The sequence below is a fragment of the Marmota flaviventris genome, chromosome 8 (assembly GCF_047511675.1).
Source record: "Marmota flaviventris isolate mMarFla1 chromosome 8, mMarFla1.hap1, whole genome shotgun sequence".
Lineage (NCBI taxonomy): Eukaryota > Metazoa > Chordata > Mammalia > Rodentia > Sciuridae > Marmota > Marmota flaviventris.
The window spans coordinates 20969324-20994144 of record NC_092505.1 but is presented as its reverse complement, the minus strand read 5'-3'; the positions used below and the strand labels follow the sequence as shown (position 1 = coordinate 20994144).

At 32.2% G+C, this 24821-nt stretch overlaps 1 protein-coding gene across 1 annotated transcript in view; it reads left to right on the top strand.

The window, feature by feature from the left end:
* The window catches only part of Ncam2 (neural cell adhesion molecule 2), a 231657-nt gene that overhangs the window by 119738 nt on the left and 87098 nt on the right, over nt 1–24821 (top strand). The window contains exons 11-12 of the mRNA XM_071615777.1: nt 2064–2160; nt 20232–20405. Of these exons, the coding sequence (XP_071471878.1) occupies nt 2064–2160; nt 20232–20405 (271 nt within the window). The remainder of the gene's footprint in view (nt 1–2063; nt 2161–20231; nt 20406–24821) is intronic.

Genomic DNA, 24821 nt, shown 5'->3' with positions numbered 1-24821 from the left:
AACAGATTTTCGGCCAAAATCGATAGCAGGAAATTCTAATAAGTTGTTTGGAATAATATTCAGTTTTAGATCATCTGCATCATGTCCTCAGTAGAAGATTCTGACTATTTTATATAAGATTTTATCACCATACAACACATAGAAAGGATAAATCCGTTTGTACAGACTTAGGAAAAATAAGCCAACTCCCTATATTAATATTGAGTTATCAACGTTTATTTTGATATTCAAGAGTAATTTTTAACTGTATTAGGTCAAATACTAATAAATTAATTGTATTTGAACTGTATATTTTAAAAAATTAATTGTATTAATTAATTGTATTTGAACTATATATTTTTTAAAAAATTTAAAAAGTTTTATGAGTACATATTCTCAGTAATTTCTTAATAAATATTATCAGGACTTTGTACATTTTAAATATGTGAATATTTTTTACTTAGTGCTTTATAATACAGATATATGGATCATATTTTGATATTTTTTTTAATATTTTAGAATGCTAAGTTTGCATATCAAAACACTGGACTTCAGTTTCATATTACATTCCTTAGAATACATCAAATATGTTCCAGGTTAAATCTAGAGCTATGCTTTGCTATGATGGGTATTTTCTATATTTGTTAACAGTACAATATGATAAAGGAATTACTTATTTAAGGTACTTGTAAAGCTTTTTGCCTGTTGGCAATTGAACTCCCTGGAGGGAAAAAAAAAAAAAAAAAGTGGACTGAGCCTTTTTAAGAATGGTTTCAATGTAAAAGTCTATATTTAAATTATTAATCTTAAGGAGCTATGCAGGTGGCACAATTCTTTGTTGTGGCCACCCTGCCTCTGCATTGTATTGATTCAATAAATAACATTCTGCTTTATGGAATATCCAAATCTTTTTCATATGACTGGAGAATATGAAAGACCGTAGAATTATTTTAGAGTTAAATTAGCCTGTTTTATTAAATGCTAGATATAAGAAAAATCCATATTTGAATCACTTAGAAGTACTTACGTAAGAGCTGTTAAAACTTCTGGGCCTTTAGCCTGATTTGTTCCTATATAGACAGCTGACTAGAAAATGAATGACACAGCTTTTTTGTACTTGCTCAGAATCATCATCTTCAATGGACCTCAAAATTGCTCTCTTAGTTAATAGCCTCCCATTACCACAAAATCATTTTTCTCTCTTTTGGGATAAAGTTGAAATTAACAGCCTCTCTTATTGTAAGCATATTCTATCTTAAAAATAGTTACTGAAATTGAAAATTACATCTATTATCATCATCAAATCTCTTTCCTGAATTGATACTTCAGGATTTCTGTACATTAGAATTACAGGATTGGTCCCACTCTTCACCAGCAGAACCCCCAAAGGTTAACTTAATTATGGATTTCAAATGTGTAAAGATCGAGGTCAGCTATTTTCCACCTAAACTAAAAGAGAATGATAGGAATTGAATGGACAAGGAAGCAATATACTGTTATTAAATATGAAGAAAAAATGCCTGTCTACAGATATTTGCACAAGAATAATATTTTTTTTTTTTTGCAAAATACTTTCCTGGAAAGATTTTTTGAGAATGATTCCTCATCTAATGTCAGTATTTTTGTTCATAGACTCAAGAAACGAGAAAAAAAATAGATATTTTTAGCCTTTTTTGGACTTTAAATTAGCCTGGTCTGAGGTTAAAACAGAAAGCAAAGTTAACACTGCTTTTGGTGCAGCTTCCTATTTTCAAGTTCACACCCATAGTGGTTGCAACCTTTATTTTGGTCATTTTTTTTTATGTTTTACCTATAGGAAAGTTTAATGATTTTGCTATTGATAGATGTACCAAAACATTTATCCAGTTAATGAATTATTAGGTAAACCATGATTTACCTAGTCCTATGGATAATGCAGTTTTACAGATTACATTTAAAAGAATTAATAATATGTATTAATACTTGATTAAGAAAAGTGCAAGGAAGTGAATGATTGAACTTATGTGCAAGGGGTAAGCATACTAAAGTCTCTTTTAACTTCTTTGATGTTTCAGTATTGTATCTTTTACAATTTATTATTTTAGATTGCACCTACATCAGACAATGACTTTGGGAGATATAACTGCACAGCCACTAACCGTATAGGAACAAGATTTCAAGAATATATTCTAGCGTTAGCTGGTAAGTCTGGCGTAATAATTTTTTGAGATTTCACAAAATATATCTCTAAGAAATGAAATTTTAAACTGATAAAATGGCATCATTTAATTCTACATGTCAACAAAAACGCCTTTCAATATTTTCTGTGTTGCTGCTCCCAAAGAACATAATTAGAATTCAATTTGAGGATATTTGTAACAAATTCAAATTGAGGAACCATCCACTACTGACTAACTAACCTTCAGAATACCTTACATGAAAAATAAGGACTGGTTAGAGAATTCTCAGAAGAAATGTTTGTAGAGACTTGACAAATACATGTCAGACAAGGTTCTAAACTATATCATTTTGCTTTAAAGAATGTTAAAGGTGTGATGAATAAATTTTGGTTATAGTCTATGGATAGATGACAGCTTAATAATTTTATGGATTTTATATACTGGTATGTTTTTGGTAGTAAATACTTACCTCTACTGATAAAACTAATCTACATCTTTTTTTGTGTGTGTATATAGACTGATATGTGACTTTACAGATGATAGTAATATATTATAAGGAATATTTTTATACTATATTATAATTTAGTCAAAGACAACAAATACTTTCCAATATGTGGAAATACATTTTATTCTAAAATATAACAATTCCTAGATGAAATCTTTTAATAAATATACTGACAGCACTTACTATAACAATGAAGAGATAATCCTTAATTCATATCAGTACAATTGTATTGTGGAAATTAGACATACGAACTTGAGCATCATATATTCATGAGCTCAATATTTCATGCCTCACTCCAGTTTGCCATTATCTGTATCAAGAGGAGCAACTTGATAAACTATAGTAAGATTGAAAGGCATTATCTACTAAATCGAATCATGCATAGTTGTCATCACAATTCTAATACCTTAAGGAAACACGTGAGGTATTTATATCAGTCTAACAGAGAGAGAACACAGGTTCATACATTATGGAATAACTATATATAGTTTATTGTTATTACATCTAGTGTTATTAATACTGATTACATCAGGGAATTCCTTGAGCAGAATCAGGTTGAAGACACATCATTTTGTTATACCATTACTCACATGAGAACTTTTTTGTTTTCTTTCAATTTGTTTATTTTATTTTATTTTTGATGTTATTTTTAATTTTTTTTCCTAAGGCTATTTTATTTTTATTTTTAATTTTTTAATTAGAACTGATTAGTTATACATTACAGTAGGATGTATTTTGACATATCATACATAAATGAAGTGTAACTTCTCATTCTTCAGATTGTGCAACAGATAGAATTATACCAGTAGTGTAATCATATGGCACATAGGTTAATAATGTCCAATTCATTTTACTCTCCTCCCTTCCCTCATATTCCCTTTTCTCCCTTCAGTCCCCTCTCTTAATCAAAAGTATCTTTATTCTTTCTTCCCCCCTCCACCTTATTGTGAATTATCATTCATATACCAGAGAAAACAATTGGCCTTTGGTTCTTTGGGATTGGCTTATTTCGCTTAGCATAATATTGTCCAGTTCCGTCCATTTACCTGCCATGCCATAATTTTATTCTTTAAGGCTGAGTAGTATCCTATTGAATATATATACCACATTTTGTTTAGCCATTCATTTGTTGAAGGTTATCTAGGTTGATTCCACAGTTTAGCTATTGTGAACATTGATGTGATGGTGTCACTGTAGTATGCTGATTTTAAGTCCTCTATATATATATATGCCAAGGAGTGGGATAACTGGGTCAAATGATGGTTCCATTCCAAGTTCTCGGAGGAATCTCTATGCTGCTTTCCCTAGTGGTTGCACTGATTTGCAGCATCTTTATCAATGTATGACACCTATACTCCTCAAATTGTTTTATGATATAGAAAAAGAGGGAACTCTTTCAAAATCATTCTATGAAATGAGTGTCACCCTGATAACAGACAAAGACACATCAAGGAAACAAAATTTAAGACCAGTATCCCTAATGAACATAGATGCAAAAATTCTTAATAGAACACCAACAAATCACATAAAAAATTAAAAAGATAGTTCACTATGATCAAGTCGGGTTTTTCCCAAGGATGTAAGGTTGTTTCAACATACAGAAATCAATAAACATATTTCATCACATCAATAGGCTTAAAGACAAAAATCATAATGATCATTACAACAGATGCAGAAAAAGAATTTGCCAAAATTCAGCACCCCTACATGCTCAAAACCGTAGAAAAACTATGAATAATAAGAACATACTTCATCATATAAAAGCTATATATGCTAAACCAAAGGCCAAAATCATTCTAAATGTAGAAAAAGTGAAAGTATTCCCTCTAAAACTGGAACAAGCACAGAGATTCCCTCTTTCACCACTTCTATTCAACATCATACTTGAAACTCTAGCCAGAGCAATTAAACAGAAGACAGAAATTAAAAGGATACAAATAGGAAAAGAAGAACTCAAATATCTCTATTCGATAATGACACGATTCTATATTTAGAAGATCCAAAAAGTTCCACTGGAGAAATTCTCAAACTAATAAATGGATTCAACAAGGTAGTAGGATATAAAAATCAACTGTTCTTTTATACATCAGTGATGAATCCACTGAAAAAGAAATTAGGAAAACCATCTTATTCACAATATACTCAAAAAAATATTTGGGAATTGATTTAACAAAAGAAGTGAATAATCTCTACAATGAAAACTACAAAACACTGAAAAAAAATAAATAAATAGAAGAAGACCTTAGAGGATGGGATGATCTCCCATGCTCTTGGATGGGCAGAATTAATATTGTCAAAATGGCCATACTACTAAAATCATTTTACATATTTAATGCAGTCCACTTTAAAATCCTAATGACATTCTTCATAGAAATAGAAAAAGCAATCAGGAAATTCATTTCAAAAAATATGATACACAGAATAGCCAAAGCAATACTCAGCAGGAAAAGTAAAGCAGAAGGCATCACAATACCAGACCTTAAATTACACTACAGAGATATAGTAACAGAAATAGCATGGTATTGGCTCCAAAATAGACACATGCACTAGTAGTACAGAATGGAAGAAACAGAGACAAACCCACATAAACACAGTTGTCTCATATGAGACAAAGGCACCATAAACATACATTGGAGAAAAGATAGTCTCTTCAGAAATGGTGCTGGGAAAACTGGGAATCCATATGTAGTAGAATGAACTTATATCCCTATATCTCACCCTGCACAAAAGTCACCTCAAAGTGGATCAAGGACTAGGCATTAGTACAGAGACCCTATGCTCACTAGAAAGAAAAGTAGGCTCCAATCTCCAAAATGTCATTTTAGGAAAAATATTCCTCAATAAAACTCTTAAAGCACAAGAAGGAAAATAAATAATCAATAAAATGGATTGTGTCAAACTAAAAAAGCTCTTCACAGCAAAGGAATAAATCAAAAATGTGAACAGAGAGCCTACAGAATGGGTGAAAATCTTTGCCACCTTCACCTCGGATAGATCATTAATCTCCAGGATATATATAGAACTCAAAAAACTTAGCTCAAAAAAAAATCAATAAATGGCCAAAGCAATCAACCAGTCACATCACAAAAGAAGAAATACAAATGGTTAATAAATCTATGAAAAATGTTCAATATTAGCAATTGTAAAAATGAAAATTAAAGCTATATTGAGATTTCATTTAACTCCAGTCAGAATGGCAATTATCAAGAATCCAAGTAACAATTTTAAAAAAATTAAAAATAAAAAAAAAGTAACAATAATTGTTGGAGAAGATGTGAGGAAAATTGTATGCTCATACATTGCTGGTGGGACTGCAAATTGGTACAAACATTCTGGAAAGCAGTATGGAGGTTCCTGGGAAAACATGGAATAGTACCACCATTTGACCATGTTATCCCACTCGTTGGCATATATCTAAAAGACTTAAAATAAGCTTATTATAGTCACACAGCCACATCAATGTTCATAGCAGCTCAATTCATAATAACTAACCAGTGGAACCAGCCTGGGTGCCCAAAAAATTAATGGATAAAGAAAAAGTAGTATATATACATAATGGAATATTACTCACCCATAGAAAAGAATGAAAGTATGGCACTTGCTTGTAAATGGACAGAACTGGAGACTATCATGCTAAGTAAAATAAGCCAATCCCGAAAAATCAGTAGTCAAATGTTCTCTCTGATATGTGGATGCTGACTCATAATAGGGAAGAGGCGGGGACAAGGAGGAGTAGAGGACCACTGAATTGGGCAGAGGAGAATGAAGGGAAGGGAGCGGGTTTGGGGAATGGGAAAGACAGTAGAATGAATTCGGCATAACTTACATATGTTCTTATATGAATACACAACCTGTGTATCTCCATATCATGTACAACCACAAGAATGGGAAATTATACTCCATGTATGTATGATATGTCAAAATGCATTCTAGGATCATGTATATGAAAAAGAACAACAAAGGACAAATTAATGAAAAACATAAAAAAGAAAATATGTAATAAATTTATGTAAACTAAAACACCTCACTGGATTGTGAAATAGTAGAAAAAATTTTTACTTTTTCATCCTATTACTTTTACATTCTTGCAAATAATTCCAACAAACAATTATTGTTTTTCTCCAATGAATTTTTAAAAATAATCTCTCTCTCTCTCTCTCTCTCTCTCTCTCTCTCTCTCTCTCTATATATATATATATATATATATATATATATATATATATATCCATACACACACACACACACACACGCACACACACACTTGTATTAATATCAAAAAATCTTTAAACATTATCTATTAAACCCTGGATTTATATTCCTTGAGCAACAATTGATTCAGGCTCGTTTAATTTTTGTCCTGTCAGTTGAAATTTTAAAAAAATTTTATGATTCTATGGAAAGATGATAATGTATACTTACTATTTTTTAACTTTTTAATCCAAATATTAAAATATAACAAGAAATACAGCAATACATATTCTAAAGATTTCCCCATGAAATGTTTCATAAACAGGTCTTCTAGGCCATATTCCTATTTCTAACTAGAGGCTATACTTTCTTTTAGTGCTCACATGCATATCTTGTATGTATATTTACATCCATAATCATGAATTATGGTTGTAGAACACATTAGAAGTAAAATTTTACCTACATAGTGTTATTCCTTCCTTATATTTTTCTACCTACTAAAGATTGTGATCTTTTGACAAGGTGCACTGCATATTTTTGTTTTCAGTTATTTTAAAAAAACAATATTCTAATCTTTTAAAATTTATTATCAAATAATGTCATTAATTTATTTAAAAATCTAATTTTTTGTGCTGTATTTCAGTTTTAAATATTGAAATACTCCTACCTTAACCTTAGAACAATGATCCCATTTTTGCATAATTAACACACTTTTGTGATAATGTCACCTTCTCCTGGGCAATTTTGTGGGAGGGCCTCATCTATGAACTGCCATCAGGTACTATACACTGTGGCTGGGAGTACATACCTCAGTCCTTTGTGGGTTTTGTGCCATGTTCCATAGCAAGTACTCTGAGATCTACCTGATGAAAATGTTGTAATGTCTATGTGAGTTAATATGTTTGAAATATCCAGTATATGGCAAATACCCACAAAATATTAATTGACTGTTATTATGGCCAAATTTTAGATTGTATTATTTGCTTTTACATATATATAGTATGTTGATGTCTTTTTAGTTGTAATACAAAGATCTAGACATCTTATACCAATGAGTAATAAAATGAAATTAAGGCTTGCTTATTCTGGGCAGTGTGTTTCTATTAATTAATATAATCTCTATTTTATTTTTTTTCCCTTCTAGTACCTTGTTCTACATATTTTTCCCACTATTAAGGGTGCTTGAGAATTGATTTTGTTTTTAACCTTAACTCGGGACATGATACTTATAACTATTAAATCTCAGCTTGACAGTTTTGACTCATCTTTTTAACCTACTAAGACCCTGTCAAATCCAATATTTTAGGTTTCTTTCCAAGATTGACTTAATTCACAAATATCATGAAGCAGTCATCTGTACTTTCAGTTAAGTCATGAAAAAGGCTATAAAAGTCACTTTTGAGAACAGAGACCTGATTATAGGTTAAACTTGATCAATTGACCAAAATTTTCTAGATAGGGAACTATAGTCAATACTTGTACTAAGATGGTATCTTGTTCAGAAGCAGGTTAACATTAGCTCTTTTGAAAACACATTCTCTTCGCCTGAATATAAAGTCATGTTTCTCTGAAATGATCTATCCTGGAAAACTCTACATCTTGTTCATTTTTTTTTTTAAATTTCCCAGAAATCATGAGATGAACAGTGATATTCATACTAATAGAAAAAAATATATTAGTGAGTTTTATTAAGCTCTCGACACTGTTCTAGATCTTGGGAATCTGAAGATGAATAACATATAAAGCAGCTGCAGTTCAAAATTAAGGGTTGTAGTAGAAGTGTAAATCAAAGTCCTGAGAACACAAAATTGAATTCTCACTGAAGCTCCTGGGGGAAGCTTCAGATATGAATTAGCTTTGCAATTGGATAATAATAAGTCAGTAGAAACAGGTGCAAAAAGAAGACAGGAAATATTGAAAGGATCAAGATGACACTTGTACAAAAAGCACAATTCTGTGGCAGGGTGGACAATACTAAGAAAGGAGGCCCATAGTGGAAACCTGGAGTGTATTGTGTGATGGGTCCCATTGTGGGTGCCATGAATAGAGAGGTAGTGAGAGGTCTAATTATGGATATTCTTAAAAACATGCTTATGTTCTGCCTGTTATGGAGAGTGAAGTTTAGGTTTATTTTAGCCATAAAGCAACTTAATCCATTCAAGTGCCCTGCCAATATTCCGGAGATTGATATTTAACATAACATTAGATATGGGGAAATGGTCACTTTCTGTATTTTTCCAAGTAGCCCAGTTATGTAAATATACAAACATCTAAAGTAGTGTCCACTAGTGCAAAAAGGAAATGTATACATAATTACATATTATTTTATACTATTATTTAATATAGTATTGTTATTTAAATATATTACCATTCATTGCAACAAGTGGACATTACTTTAGTATGTTTGAGTATATATATATATATTTTCTCCCAAATATGCATATATAAGACTATTGTAGTTCTTTTAGATGCATTTGGTGAATGTATGAAGGGTTTGCTGTGTTGTGTTATTAGCTTATGAGATTTGGTTGAAATGCCCAATTAATAATGGGATCTAGGTTTCTGGGACTTGTAAGAAGTATCATGAACTGGGTAAGTTTGAAGGAAATATTTTCCATTGATATTTTAGAAGTGAATAAACACTTCTTTGGAGAATAGTAAAAGTAGAAATGGGAAAATCAAGAAAGGATTCCTGGACTACTTAAGTTTGATCAGTAAACTTAAAAGTATATGAATAAATAAAGACAAAAAGAATTATTCAGAGTTAGTGTAAGTACTTGTGATGAGAAAACATACACATAAGTGTTCAAATGCTATGAAAAGATCAATATAGTCACGATCTGTATTTGGCAATCAAGGGAAACCAAAAGAAAGATGAAATTTAAAAGAATTTACAGGGTTCTAGATGTGTTGCTAATTCAACATAATATCAGAGAAAGTGGACAACTTGCATTGCACCATTCTGGCTGCTATAAAAAAATGCCTTGTATTCTGAAACTAATAATTAACATAAACTTGCCCGGCATAGTCTAGAGACCGGAAAGTCTAAGGACAAGGCATTGGTAAAATTTGGTGTCTGATGAAATCTTCTCACACATACTCTTTTCTATGCCTGCTTTAGCTCTTTCATATATATGACATATATGTATATGACAGTAGAATGCATTACAATTTTTATTATACATATAGAGCACTATATAGAGCACAATTTTTCATATCTATGGTTGTATGCAAAGTATATTCACACCAATTCATGTCTTTATACATGTACTTTGGATAATGATGTCCATCACATTCCACCAACATTTCTAACCCCCTGATCCCTCTCTTCCCCTCCCAACCCTCTGCTCTATCTAGAGTTCCTCTATTCTTCCCCTGCTCTCCCGCTCCTGCCTCCCCTCCTTACCTCATTATGAATCAACTTCCTTATATCAGAAAAAACACTTGGCATTTGTTTTTTGGGGATTGGCTAACTTCAATTAGCACTATCTTCTCCAACTCCATCCATTTACCTGCAAATGCCATGATTTTGTTCTCTTTTATTGCTGAGTAATATTCCATTGTGTGTGTGTGTGTGTGTGTGTGTGTGTGTGTGTGTGTGTATATATATATATATATATATATATATATATATATATATATCACATTTTTTATCCATTCATCTATTGAAGGACATCTGGGTTGGTTCCATTGTTTAGTTATTGTGAATTGTGCTGCTATAAACATTGATGTGGCTGTGTCCCTGTAGTATGCTGTTTCTAAGTCCTTTATGTATAGACCGAGGAGAGGGATAGCTGGATCAAATGGTAGTTACATTCCCAATTTTCCAAGGAATCTCCATACCCCTTTTCATATTGGCTGCACCAATTTGCAGTCCCACCAGCAATGTATGAGTTATCTTTTTCCCCACATCCTCACCAATACTTATTGTTATTTATATTCATAATTGCTGCCATTCTGACAGGAGTGAAATGAAATCTGAGAGTAGTTTTGATTTTTATTTTTCTAATTGCTAGAGATGATGAACTTTTTTCATCATTAGGCCTTTGCCTACATTCCCAAAAACCCTGCTTGTTAAAAATATCTCATTGGTGCTTAATTGTTAATGCACAAATTTTGAGGGGCATCAATATTAAGAACACAGATGTTTTGAAATAGTTAAAAATATATACACCTTATTGGAAATAAAGTGCTCACTGAAAACAAAAGCAGATGGGACCCATCTTAGCATAGTGTTCTTGAGAGGCAAATAGTTGTTAGTGACATACTGTATGATGCAGTCCTACCGAATCTAGAAAATTCAATTCTTTATGGACCAACATTAATTTTTTGGATTTTTATTAGACACAGATTGAAGAATAAGGAAAGCAGAAAATATTATAATAGAATTAGTTTGTTATACAATCACTGGAAATGTAGAGAATAGGAAAGACAACAGGCATTTATGAGTCTTCCAGCTTTTAGGTCAGAACACAGCACAAACAAGCTCAAGTCTACAACTCTACATACAGGTCATCAATTCTTGCTGCCAAGCTGCCCTCTGTTGATATCACATCCACCTGTATCAGGGACATGAGAATAAACATGAAGTGGGGATCCCAGCCTTTATTCACCTCTTCAGGTGCTCTTCTCTACTTTCACCTCTCAAGAAAATGGGAATGGCATTCACATTCCTCCAGCATCCTCAACTGTACACATGTGCCACTCATACTAATTGCCTATATGCATGAATTACAGACACGGAGTCTGGGTCATTAACATCTTAGACTTTAGTTCCTTAAATGGAAAGGGAAGTTGAATTAATTATAAAAATTGATGTGGAGGGTTATTAGAAAATATCTACCATAAGGTTGGAAACACAGCTCTGGGAGAATATTCCCCTAAGCATTCATTTTTTAAAGAAGGTTTACAACAATCAAACACTTCAGATTTATTGATCTGAGGTTAGCAACACCAAGACCTTTTCTGTGGAGTAAGAGCTGACTCACTGTCTTACCACCATACCTTCAGCACCAGCTTCCCAGCATTCTAGAAAACCATGTTCCCAGAAGTAAAGATAATGGGAAAGAAAATAATCTATTTCAACTTAAAATCTACTCAAATAACTTAAGAGACAGATGAATGGATAAATAAAATATTTACAAGAATGTGTATGTATGTGTATATGTGAGTATAAAATTCAGCTTTAAAAATCAATCCTATCACTTATGACAACATGCATGAACCCAAACAACATTATGCTAAGCAAAATAATCCAGACCCAGAAAGACAAATATGACATGAACTCAGATACATATGGAATTCTAAAAAAGTTGATCTCAGAGTAGCAGAGAGTAGAGTGGTAGTGGCCAGGAGCTAGACAAGGATATGAATATATGTTGGTCCAAGACTAGAAAATTTCAGGAATGCAAGATGAATAAATTCTGGAGATATGATGTTCACCTATATCTCTTTTTAATAATATTGTATTTTATAGTAAAATTTGCAAAAGAAGGTAGATTTTAAATGTTCTTAACACACACATATAAACACACACATAAAATAAAAATATAAATGATGGATACGTTGACTAGCTTGATTATGGTGATTATTTCACAGCAAAAATCAAATTTTCATGTGCAAAACTAAAATTGTATATATCTAAGATATATATAGTTATATATATCTTAGATATATACAATTTTATTAGTAAATTGTACCTCTATAAAATTGGAAGAGGTCATGGGGTTCAATTTAAGTGACCATGTCAACTATTTTCACTTTTGATGTTAAGATCCACTTATTTGCTGAGAAAGTAGTTAAGGAAGAGCTATAATACGCATTCACTCACACACACATGCACACACACAAACACAACTAATCTTTCTGGTTTTTGAATCTCCACCATTTTGTAATTTTACTTGATTGTAAAGTCAAGGAAACGTTGTTTTCTAATTTTATAACTTATTTCATTTTAAAAGTATTATTTCACATATTCATCTTAATTGAGAAATATCATTGTGTGCTTTTATTGTGTGCATATGATGTTTTAAAGCACATATATTATATACATATGCATATATAGAAATATATAATATTTAGTATATATAGTCAGTGGAATGTTTAATCCTACCTAACAAATGCATGCATTACCTTGCATAGTTATCACTTTTGTGGTGAGAGCATATAAAATACACACTGTGTTTTATCAGTGCTGGGAATTAAACTCAGGACTCAAGGTCTTGCTCATAAAAGGCAAGTGCTCTCTTGCTTTGCTACATGCCAACCCTTCATTATATTGTTCAAGAATACACATCATAACTAACTGAACTCACTTTGCTTTACTATATAAGTCCTGAAATTTATTTCTTCCTTCAATCTGTAATTATATATCTCCTTGACCAATATTTCCCTACCCCTTTCTCCTCCCTAACCACCCAAATTTCTAGAAAATACCTTCACTTTACTTCTATGAAGTCAACTGCTTTAACTTGCACATATGAAAGATCATACATTATTTATCTTTCTGTGGTTGAATTATTTTATTTAATATAGATCTTCCAGTTTCATTCATGCTGTGACAAATGGTACAATTTCATTGGTTTTTAGACTGAAGAGTATTCCATTGTGGAAATGTGCCATGCTTCCTTATTCATTCATCAGTTGATGGACAATTAGATCTATTCCTTATTTTGGCTATTATGACAAGTTCTGCAATAAACCTGAGTGCAAATGTGTATTGTAGAAATTTATTTCATTTCTTTCAGACATATACTCAGTAGTATATTTCTGGATTACATAGTAATTCTATTTTTAATTTTGGGGGGGAACTTCCATATTGTTTTACATAATAGTTATACTAATTTACATTCCTTGTCATCCTTGTTCTTTGTGCTATGTGATATTCTAGCCCATTGCAGTCTTTTTTTATGATTTTTTTTAAAGAGAGAGAGAGAGAGAGAGAGAGAGAGAGAGAGAGAGAGAATTTTTTTTTTAATATTTATTTTTTAGTTTTCGGTGGACACAACATCTTTGTTTGTATGTGGTGCTGAGGATCGAACCCGGGCTGCACACATGCCAGGCGAGTGCGCTACCGCTTGAGCCACATCCCCAGCCCCAACCCATTGCAGTCTTGACTTGCATTCCTCTGATAATTAGTGACACTGTCCATGTTTTCTTATGCACATTGGCTAATTGCATGTCATCTTTTCTAATATATCTAGTTATGCATTTTGCCCAGTTTGTAATTTGGTATTTTTATTTGTTTGCTGTTAAGTTTTGGGATTTTCTTGTATATTCTCTATATTAATCTCATCTGATGTCTTAATTTAAAAAGTTTTTAATACTTTATAGTACTTGTGTGTTTTGCTTTTGTTCCTATGTTTTGAGTTCGTATTTAAAAAAAGAAAAATCTTTGCCCCCAAAATATCATAAAACATCTCCCTGTTTTCTTATAGTAGTTTCCGCGTTTCAGGTATTATATTTAACTCTTTGGTCGATTTTGAGTTGTTTTTGTATCTGGTGAGAGAGAAGGCTCTACATGTGCACATGTATTTTTGTTTCTCCATCGATAACATCTCTTTTTCTGGCATTACTATGTAGTTTTGGTCATCATAGCTTTGCATTATATTTTGAATGCAGGTAATACTCTATTTATGGCTTTGATGCAAACCCTTTTGACACAGGAAACACTATCTATAACAAACCCAAAACTAATATCACATTGAATAAGGATCAGTTGAAAGTTTTTCCTCTAAGATCCAAAATAAGTAAAGCATGTCCCTTCCACTGCTTTCTTCAACATAATGTTGGAACTGTGAGTCAGAGAACTTGGGAAACAATTCAATAGATGAATGGATAAAAAAAAAATGTGGCATTTATACACCATGGAGTATTACGCAGCACTAAAAAATGACAAAATCATAGAATTTGCAGGGAAATGGATGGCACTAGAGCAGATTATGCTTAGTGAAGCTAGCCAATCCCTAGAAAACAAATACCAAATGTCTTCTTTGATATAATGAGAGCAACTAAGAACAGAGCAGGGAGGAAGAGCAGGAAGAAAAGATTAACATTAAACAGATACATGAGGTGGGATGGAAAGGGAGAGAAAAGGGAAATTGCATGGTAATGGAGGGAGACCCTCATTGTTATACAAAATTACATATAAGAGGTTGTGAGGGGAATGGGAAAATAAACAAGGAGAGAGAGATATGAATTACAGTGGATGGGGTAGAGAGAGAAGATGGGAGGGGAGGGAGGGGGGATGGTAGAGGATAGGAAAGGTAGCAGAATACAACAGTTACTAATAGGGCATTATGTAAAAATGTGGATGTGTAACCGATGTGATTCTGCAATCTGTATTTGGGGTAAAATTGGGAGTTCATAACCAACTTGAATCTAATGTATGAAATATGATATGTCAAGAGCTTTATAATGTTTTGAACAACCAATAAAAAAATAATAATAAATAAATAAAGAAGACTCCCAAATTTGAAAAGAGTGAGTCAAACTGTCCTTCTTCTCAGGTGACATGATTTTATGTATAGATAATTATAAATATTCTACCCAAACACTGTCAGAGATAATAAATGAATTCAGCAAATTACTTGACATAAAATCAACATAAAAATTTAATAGCATTTCTATATAAAAAGGCAAGTATCTAAAAAAAAAGCAATCAAGATAGCAATCCTATCTGTAATAGCTACAAAAATAAAATTATTTTTCTAGTAATCACTCAATAAAGAAGTTTAAATATCTTTATCACATAAACTATGAAACGCTGATGAAAGGCATTGAAGAAGACACAAGTAAGTTGAAAGATATTCCCTGTTCATGGACTAGAAGAATAATACTTCTAAAATGTTCATAATACCCAAAGCATTGTAGAGATCCAGTATAATCTCTGTCAAAATAAAATATCAGTGGTGCACTTCATATAAATAGAAAAAAATCTTAAAATTCATATAAAACCTCAAAAGATTCCAGGTAGCCAAAGTGATATTGAGTAAAGCAGAAGCGTCATTTTAAAAATGTCCTTATTCAGATCTCCTCTGCTGTCTGCCTCTTTGTCCACACCAGTAGTATATTCAAATGTATGGTTTTAAGATTTTGCTTTATTTTGTTATCATCATTTTGAGATGCTTTCTTATTAAACAGGGAACACACACTCAATGTGCTCTTTTAAATCTGTTTCCAGACTTTATTGCCCTGCATATACTTTAATTCTTCTTTATTTATTGAATTCCTTTATTTTATCAAATAAGAGAAAAAAACTCTCCCCCACTTTTTCTCTGTATCTTATGAAGTTAACTTATCAACAAGGCAGATTTTTTTTTATATTGTCACATTTATACTTCAATCAATATATGGTACCAGACATAAGTTTAAATATCAAAATGTTTACCAATATTATTTATATGTAGATAACTTTTTTAGAAGAAGATGAGGGAAAATTATATTTGTGAATGCAGAGTGATTTATATCCATCAACTTACTATCACAGCTTTAATATTAATATTATTGTTGTTCTTTTGCTCATTAGGAAATAAATACACAATATGTGTCATGTGCCCAGGGTCCTACAGGGCCTTCAGAGATTGTTTCTGTCTGAAACCCAGATCATGACACTATCTCTCTACTATTAGGCAAAGAAAAATTTTCGATATCGAACCTTGGTATTGTACCAATTACTTACAATTTCATGGAAATATTGATGTTTGTAAATTGATGAGAGAGATGCAATAGAAGGCAGGTAGTTACCAGGAGACAGCAGAAATTATAGTAAGTGATATCCACCAAATGCTCAGTGTATTCCAGTTTCTGTTTTACACATTCTGTCACTTGACACCTCCCCCCCAATTCTAGTAATAGATATTATTCAAATTTCTATTTTAAAGAGAATAATGCAAGATTAAGGAATTAGTTAAAGATTGCCATTGAGAATTTGGTAAAGCCACGTTTTGGATCCATAAATTCTGATCCCATATCCAATCTCTTAGTCCAATGCTATACCAGTACCAGTAGAATTGAAAAGAAAGAGTGATCATTTATTCATTCAGTGGGATGGCATTCATTAATCATTGAGATAAAAGATGCTAGAAAGAGTTTTAAAAATACATGCTAACAATGACGGAAGTACTGCGTGTGGTTTTGAACGTCTATACTGGACTATGTTGATAGCTTTTCCACAGTAGTCTTCTGTTTGCATACATTCCGCGTGTTAGATAATCTAGGATATTGAGAGAAAGATAGAAAAGGCTAAGATTGATGTTATAATGAGAATGAAATGCCTGAATGTCCCCTTCAGGGAAGCAATTAGAGTGATTCTTTGGAAAGACTAATACTGCATTTACATGCCATGCGTATTGAAGTTTTTGTGGTGAATCCAATAGAAAAGGAAACTAAATGTCATTACAGACAGAGGCATGTAGGTCCAAAGTTTGGGGGTTAGTATTAGAAATGAGGACAAGATAGATACAAGAATTAATGCAGATATTATTAAAATAATGTGGTGAATAACTATTATATGCATAAAATAGGATTAAGATGGTCACCAAATTATTAAGAAAGTGAAGAGAAAAATTCAAAATATTGAATTCCAGACACTTGGACATGTTCTGTATCTGTATTATTTTTTTTCTTTACTTTCAGGGTTGACAGACAAATTGTATGCACTTACCACATAAATCATGAGGTCTTGAAGTATGCACACAATGTGAAATGGTTCAGTTTACCTGAGTAACAAATATAGTGTCTCACATAGTTTTTACACCTCACATAGTTTGCATGTCATTTTTAATTTCTGACTTTTCATTTATCAAATGTTTTCTGAGGACTTAGTTTAGTTATTTTGCTCAATGTTACTTTTATATAGAGAGATGTCTGTATAAATATATGTGTATGTATAAAAGTTTTGTTAATTTCTGGAAGAAATAAAATTCAGTAGTCAGTAAGTAATAGAACATATATACTCAGAATGTAAAAAGAAAAAGTAAAAAGACAAGATCTGCATGATATAAGAATTCTTTCATTTTTAATCTGATAATAGAAGAGCACAACAAAGGTAGTATACATTTCAAAAATCAAGGTCAAGAGTCAACAGATCTGAAAATAGACTATATAACTAGAAAAGGAAAGCCTATGGCCAATATTGAGTGATGCTCACTTTGTGCTTAAAAGAGTGGAGGCTTTATTTTTCTCCAGTTGCACCACATCAGGGTTCATCTCTTCTTGAGTGGTGCATACAAAGGATCATGTATATTCTGCCAATGTCAGAAGTAAAACGTTTCTTCTTCATCCCCCAGAGTCTACTACCTTCACTTTTGACACACGTCTCTGAATTGAGGATTATGCTAATTGCTATGATGCCAATTTAGACCAATGCCAATTTAGGATGTAGGACAGTTGCTCAGTGTGGTTTGAATTATTGTTCGTCTTCTAAGGGCATTCCATGTTTGTTTGATTTCCTTCTCATTTTGGATTAAAGCTACATATGAAAATATTTGTAGTTTAACCTAGACAGTAAAAAATATGAAAACTGAGAAAATATTTTATGTCTAACAGCTTAATACATTATTATCTAGATGACTTGAATTTTGTATTTCTAGATAAGATTGTAATAGTACTGTGACTTTGGTGCCATCATTATTCAACACATCTACATTTGAACATTATAGTTATAACAAAATGTACTTCATAGCATCTCTAAGTGACTTTCAGTTAAACTATATAGTGAGGCATTTTTTTGTAATATTGGTCCAAAAGGCCATAATCCTGTAATCCTAGCTTTTGCCTAGAACCATGATAAGACATAATTGGATGTGTTCTGGTGTACACTTTCCTAACTCTTGCAAACATGGCTCATTTGACTTTTGACTGCCTTAGCAATTTTTACATGAATACCTAATTGATATCAGGATAGAAATGTACATTGACAAAATATCTGTGTGTATAGATTCTTTCTGAAAATATCTATATCTGCTTCTTTTTCCAAAGTTTATTTCAAACATAATATAGAAAAGAGGGAAAAGAATTAAGAGAGAAATCCCTTTAATGATTTAAATTACTCCATATTTTGATGTTTCTAGAGCATAACTTTCAGTAATTTCCTTATTGAGACTTTTTTTTCTCATTTTGTTCTACTTGTTCTGCCTTTAAGAGAACTCTTTCCAAGGAAGTTTTGTACATTAGAAGCTAAAATAAGTTTCCACCTAGTATATGTTATTGAATGTGAAATAATGTAACCAATGGAGTTATACATTCAAAAAATATTATTAGAAATTCTTTAAAATGGACTAATAACTCAGTAACTCAGCCAAGTGTGATGGCACATGCCTATAATCCCAGTAGTTCAGGAGGCAGAGGCAGGAGGATCCCATGTTCAAAGTCAGCCTCAGCAATGTAGCAAGGCCCTAAGCAACTCAGCAAGACCCTGTCTCTAAATAAAATATAAAAAAGGTGCTGGGAATGTGGCTCAGTACTTAAGCACCCCTTGATTTAATCCCTGATTGGAAAAAAAGAAAAAAAAATAAAACCTTAATAACTCAACTAAAGGTTTCCTTTAATTAAGTGCATTATAAATGATGGTATAATTTATAATCTGTAATTCAAAAAGTTAAAGGTCATGTTTTCCCTCACATGTGGAAGCTAGAGAGGTAAAATGGAAAGAATTTTGATGGTGATCTCATGAAAATGGAAGGGAGATCAATACAGTAGAGGAAAGGGACCAAGTGGAGGGAGAAAAGGAGAAAAAGGGATTATGCCAGGAAATGATCTTGTCCAAATCATACTGTATTGTGTGCATATATGAATACATAATATCCAATCCCAGCATTGTGTATGATTATAATGCACTGATTAAAATGTAAACAAAACATTAAAAAATAAGCATATTAACATTTTCTCTAAAAACATTTCACAAAAAAATATTTGTAATGATAAAATAATAGATTTATTTTACATTTTAATTATTCCCCTTTAGAGGTAAAGACAGATATTACCTCTAATATCTGTCTCTCTTTATTTGTGTCAGTCTTTCTCTCAAACATACACACACAGACTAATACACACACAAACTAGTTTTAATAATAACGCACAAACTTGTTTTCCTTGACATCAAAAAAAATGTTGTTCTTACATAAAACTATGGAAATAAAATATTTTCTGAATAAGTGAATATTTTAGTTAATTTGCTGAATGTTTTATTGTTATTTGCTGTGGTAATAGAAATGCACTTGTGTAATTTTCTTGCTATTAAGAGCCAATTGGAGTGTTTAAGTGGACATTGTAATTTAAACACACTAAGTGATATATTCAGCAATTTTCCTTCACTCTTAATTCTCATGACACTGCAAGACTTAATAATGTCCATCTACGTTAAACTAGGTTATGTGTCCATTGTGTTTGTTCCTTCACAGATGTGCCATCCAGTCCCTATGGAGTAAAGATTATAGAGCTGTCACAGACCACAGCCAAACTTTCTTTCAGCAAGCCGGACTCCCATGGAGGTGTGCCTATTCATCACTATCAAGTGGATGTCAAGGAAGTGGCATCAGAAACCTGGAAAATAGTACGCTCCCATGGAGTTCAAAGTGAGTCAATGATTTCAAAATATGTTGATTAATTCATGCTGATATTCAGTGTATCTATGTGATTAACCTTTCATTTTCCATATTTTAATTGAAATGCAGTGGGATTGGAAGGACATTTCCAGTGACACATTATCCTTAAGAATAACTTAAGATAGAGTAGAAAGTTTTTACCATTTATTTATTTTTCCACTTGTGTTTTGAAGTATTATGCATTGAACTCAGGTGTTAGCAAATGCTAGGCAAGTGATCCACCTCTGAGCTATACCCTAAATTGCCATTATTACAGATGAAAAGGTTTACCAGAATCACCAAACTTTTATTCTTGGGGAAATTATCCTTTTTAAAACTTGCCCTGTGAAAAGACAATTGCTAACATGTTATATTTGATGAGTGAATGTGTGCTTTTTATTACTAATGATTTTTCACAAATACATGTAAATTCTTAATATAAAATATAGGCAATATGTGTCCATTCATGAAGACATCTTTAAAAAATCATGTACAAAAATTTATTTCACAAACCATATCATTTTTGAATGATAGAATTCACTGATTCTGAAATGTCAAAACAATTTGTGAAACTTCTATTCACTTATGTAGAATTGTGAAAATGTGATTTGTCAGTTCTTTAGAAGAAGAAACTATATCAAGAAATAATAAGAAATTTCCAGTATTGGATTCTATTGATTAGGACACAGAGGTACATTGAGTCATCCAAAAGAATAGCATAAAATGTTGAGGAAATTAATACTACATACTGTCCTTCCTCTCGGGACTCTGCCTTGGCTCTCACATGTGTAGTATAGGGTTTCAGGCCTGAGCCCTTCTGAGAAGAATGGATGGAACCATATTAGAGAACATGAAGAAGAGTAACTAATAGCTCAAGGGCCACCAGTGTTTACTTGTTTTTTTTAGTTTCAACTGAATTCAACTTCAGAGTTTTTCATAAAAATATGAGAAATATTAATGAATCGATCATCACTCATTTACCACACACTTCAAACAATACCCCCAAACAGGTGAATCCTTATTATTTCTTTTAATGATGAAAAATTTTGGATAGTTAACATTCTTTGTGCATACTTAATGTGTCTCAGGAGAGAAGATTTATTAAAAAAAAAAAACAATAATAGTATTATGCCTAAAATGGAAAGTGTGAGTGAAATCAAGGACATTAGTAAAAGAGAAAAAAAAAATTAACTTGGATTCAAGAATATCTTTTTTAAAATATATTTAATTTTTCAAGATAGAGAAAATATAGCAGATATTAGGTGAGTGACAGAGAAAATAAATTAATTCTTATACAGTAGAGTTCTCAAGTATAACCATGAAGAAAAGTAATGTTAAGTCTGAATATTCCAGGAATTAAACAGGGCTGGATAGAAGGTGAATTGACTCTCCCTGAACTTAGAAAGTGACAGCCTCATGGACAATTTATAATGGTTTACTGTAGCCAATTTCACCAAGTTCAAAATGTGACTTTAAACCCCAGGTAATTGTTGGAAGCAGATTTCTATGCTTATGAGAAGGATATATAATAACAAAGCACATTTGTTAATTTATAATGAGAAATCACTATACCAGAAATTAGGGCATTCATTTCCTTTTCTTATAATACATAGGAAAGAAAATGTGACTAAAACGTGCTTGATGAATCTAGAGCATGAGCAAGGAAAATCACAGCATGAACAGGATATTTAACAATCTCAGATTAAGACTGCTTAAAGCTCCTCAATGAGACTTCAAAATCCTGACCCATGGGTTTCTTCACTTTCACTGGAGGAAAATATTTGCATTGATACTTTCTCTTTGCTTTTTTTTTTCTGTTTCCATAGTCAGCTCTTCTTTCACTGATATGTTACCAAGTAACTTAAACCAGGCTAAGGTCATAAAAACTATGTAATCAAATCATTGCATAATTTCAACTCAGTGTAGCACAAATATTTTTGATTCCTGCTTTAAGCCTTGTTTTTTGAATTTTTCATTTCATTATTTATCAATATATTTGGCAGATATTATAGTTTTTTTGTTGTCTGTAGGTATAAAAATAATTCAGTTGAGTCCTGCATACAGCAGACTTAAAATATATAGAATTTAGCACTTACATCTTCTCTTACATCCATTCCATTTCCTATAGAGCTACCTATTGCTGAGCAGATGCTCTCTCCCAAAATTGGATTAAGTAACCTTTGCAATCTTATTTATTTAATGTCAAATTTACATGTCATAATAGCATTATGATCTCATTATATATATAAAATCCCATGTTTTAAAGAGAACCATATTTTTAAGCATTCTTTAGTATAGTTCTCCTGTTTGGATATTAGGCATAGATACAAATATGTGACCCAAAGGGACACACAAATTTAATGGATAGTAAGGACACAAACTTTGTAAACTAGCTCGATTTGAACTGCTCCTAATATTGAAGGATATGTATGTGGCATTACTCTTCCTTCACTAAAAATATGTATCATCTCTTTATATATATATAGTAAATACATTCATCAGAATAACAATTTGTTTATGTTTATACAAATATGAAATGCAATGTAAATATTTATAATTATGTTTATTATAAATTGACAGCAATGATTTGATTGTTAGAATGTGTAACATAGTTTTGACTTGAACTTTCTCCGTTAAGCACACATATTTTCATTGAGTGATGGTGATTTCATTGAGTCAGTACGTTCTTTAAAGAGATAATTCATCAGGCATAGTGGCACATACCTATAACGCCAGCGGCTTGGGAGGCTGAGGCAGGAGGATCCAAAGTTCAAAGCCAGCCTCAACAAAAATGAGGTGCTAAGAAACTTGGTGATACTCTGTCTCTGAATAAAATAAAAAATAGGGTTGGGCATGTGGCCCAGTGTTAGAGTGCCCTGAGTTCATGAGTTCAATCCCAGGTACCAAAAAAAAAAAAAAAAAGGGGGAGATAATTCAACTTTCATCACATATTTCTCATCAGGAAGGCTTATGGCCATTCAACACTGACAGATATTGCTCTTTTATTCTGAATCATCCAGAATGTGCTTTTACTTCCATTCCTTCTCGGAAGTAACCTCACACTAAAATTCCATTTCCCTAGGATGAGTGACAAGGAAGCAATAACCATATTTCTTGCATTATATTATACAGTATATATATTTATTTTCATGTCACGTCTAATAAATATTGCACCCATTAGAATTTTCTGATCTTCACTATTAGCATATGAACTCAACAAGTAGAACAAGGGTGCCATATCAATCTCAATATGTCAAGTGTCAGTAGTATATTACAGTGGAGGGAAATTTGAAATTTAGTGGGATAGGAGGATAGAAAATATTAATTTTAGTACTGTCTGGTTGAATTTTTCATAAGATAATTAATAATGTGATTTCATTGAGTCAGTAAGTCCTTTAAAGAGATAATTCACCAGGTACAGTGGCACATGCCTATAACCCTAGAGACTTGGGAGGTATGTGTATACAAAAATAAATTTTAAGTGAAGAATTTAAAACTCATGTGTACAAAAATAAATTTTAAATGAAGAGTAAGATTTAAGATGTATATTAGGGATCAATACTTATGAAAAGGGTGAGGAAGAAGCAGAAATGAGCAAATAAAATAGTTAAGCTCCATTGCAGGCTCTAGAAATCCTCACCCAACTAAATGCAGAACTGCAGACAGAACACTATCCATCTTAGATGCACCACTTCATTTGATAGGCTGTTATTGAGCAGCAAGACATTATGCTTTAGTTGGTCAGGAGCCAGATTGTGATGGATAGTTCTGATCACATACCTACATGATCCAATTAGGATCCCTTGGTCAAGTCATTCCTTCCTTACAAATGCTCAGTAGCATATTAGGAGTTGTTTTTTGTTTTTTTGTTTCAAGCCTACAGTCCTGCACCACATATGGCATTACCTGTGACTAAGAAAGTAAAGAACCATATTGCAATTCCCCCATTGAGGCTTGCACAAATGCCATATATTTCTTCCCACTTTTAATATATCAAAGAGCAGCAGTCTCACCAAATCCATCGCAAGTGGCAGGGCTGCTGCTCTCCTATTTCAAAGCTAATATGATAACATTTTGTACCACTTAGTGAATGATCTACTCTTTGCTCCATACATGACAAAAGTCTTATGTGTCACTTTCACTAGTGTGTATTTTACAACCGGCTTCCTTAGGCATCCTTGGTATATACTCCTTCTGTTATCAATTGCTCTGTGTATTATTATACAGTAACTGATGCAGAGATACTGTTAGGACTTCAAGTATCTCACAAAAGAAAGCATAACCTAGATTAAAAGAAGAAAGTTGATCTGTCCACTGGTTGTCCTTATCAACTGTGGCATGAGGTTTGCCTATGGAATGTCTATCCCAGGAAAACTGCATAGTCCTTTTGTTCTCCTGCCCACCAAT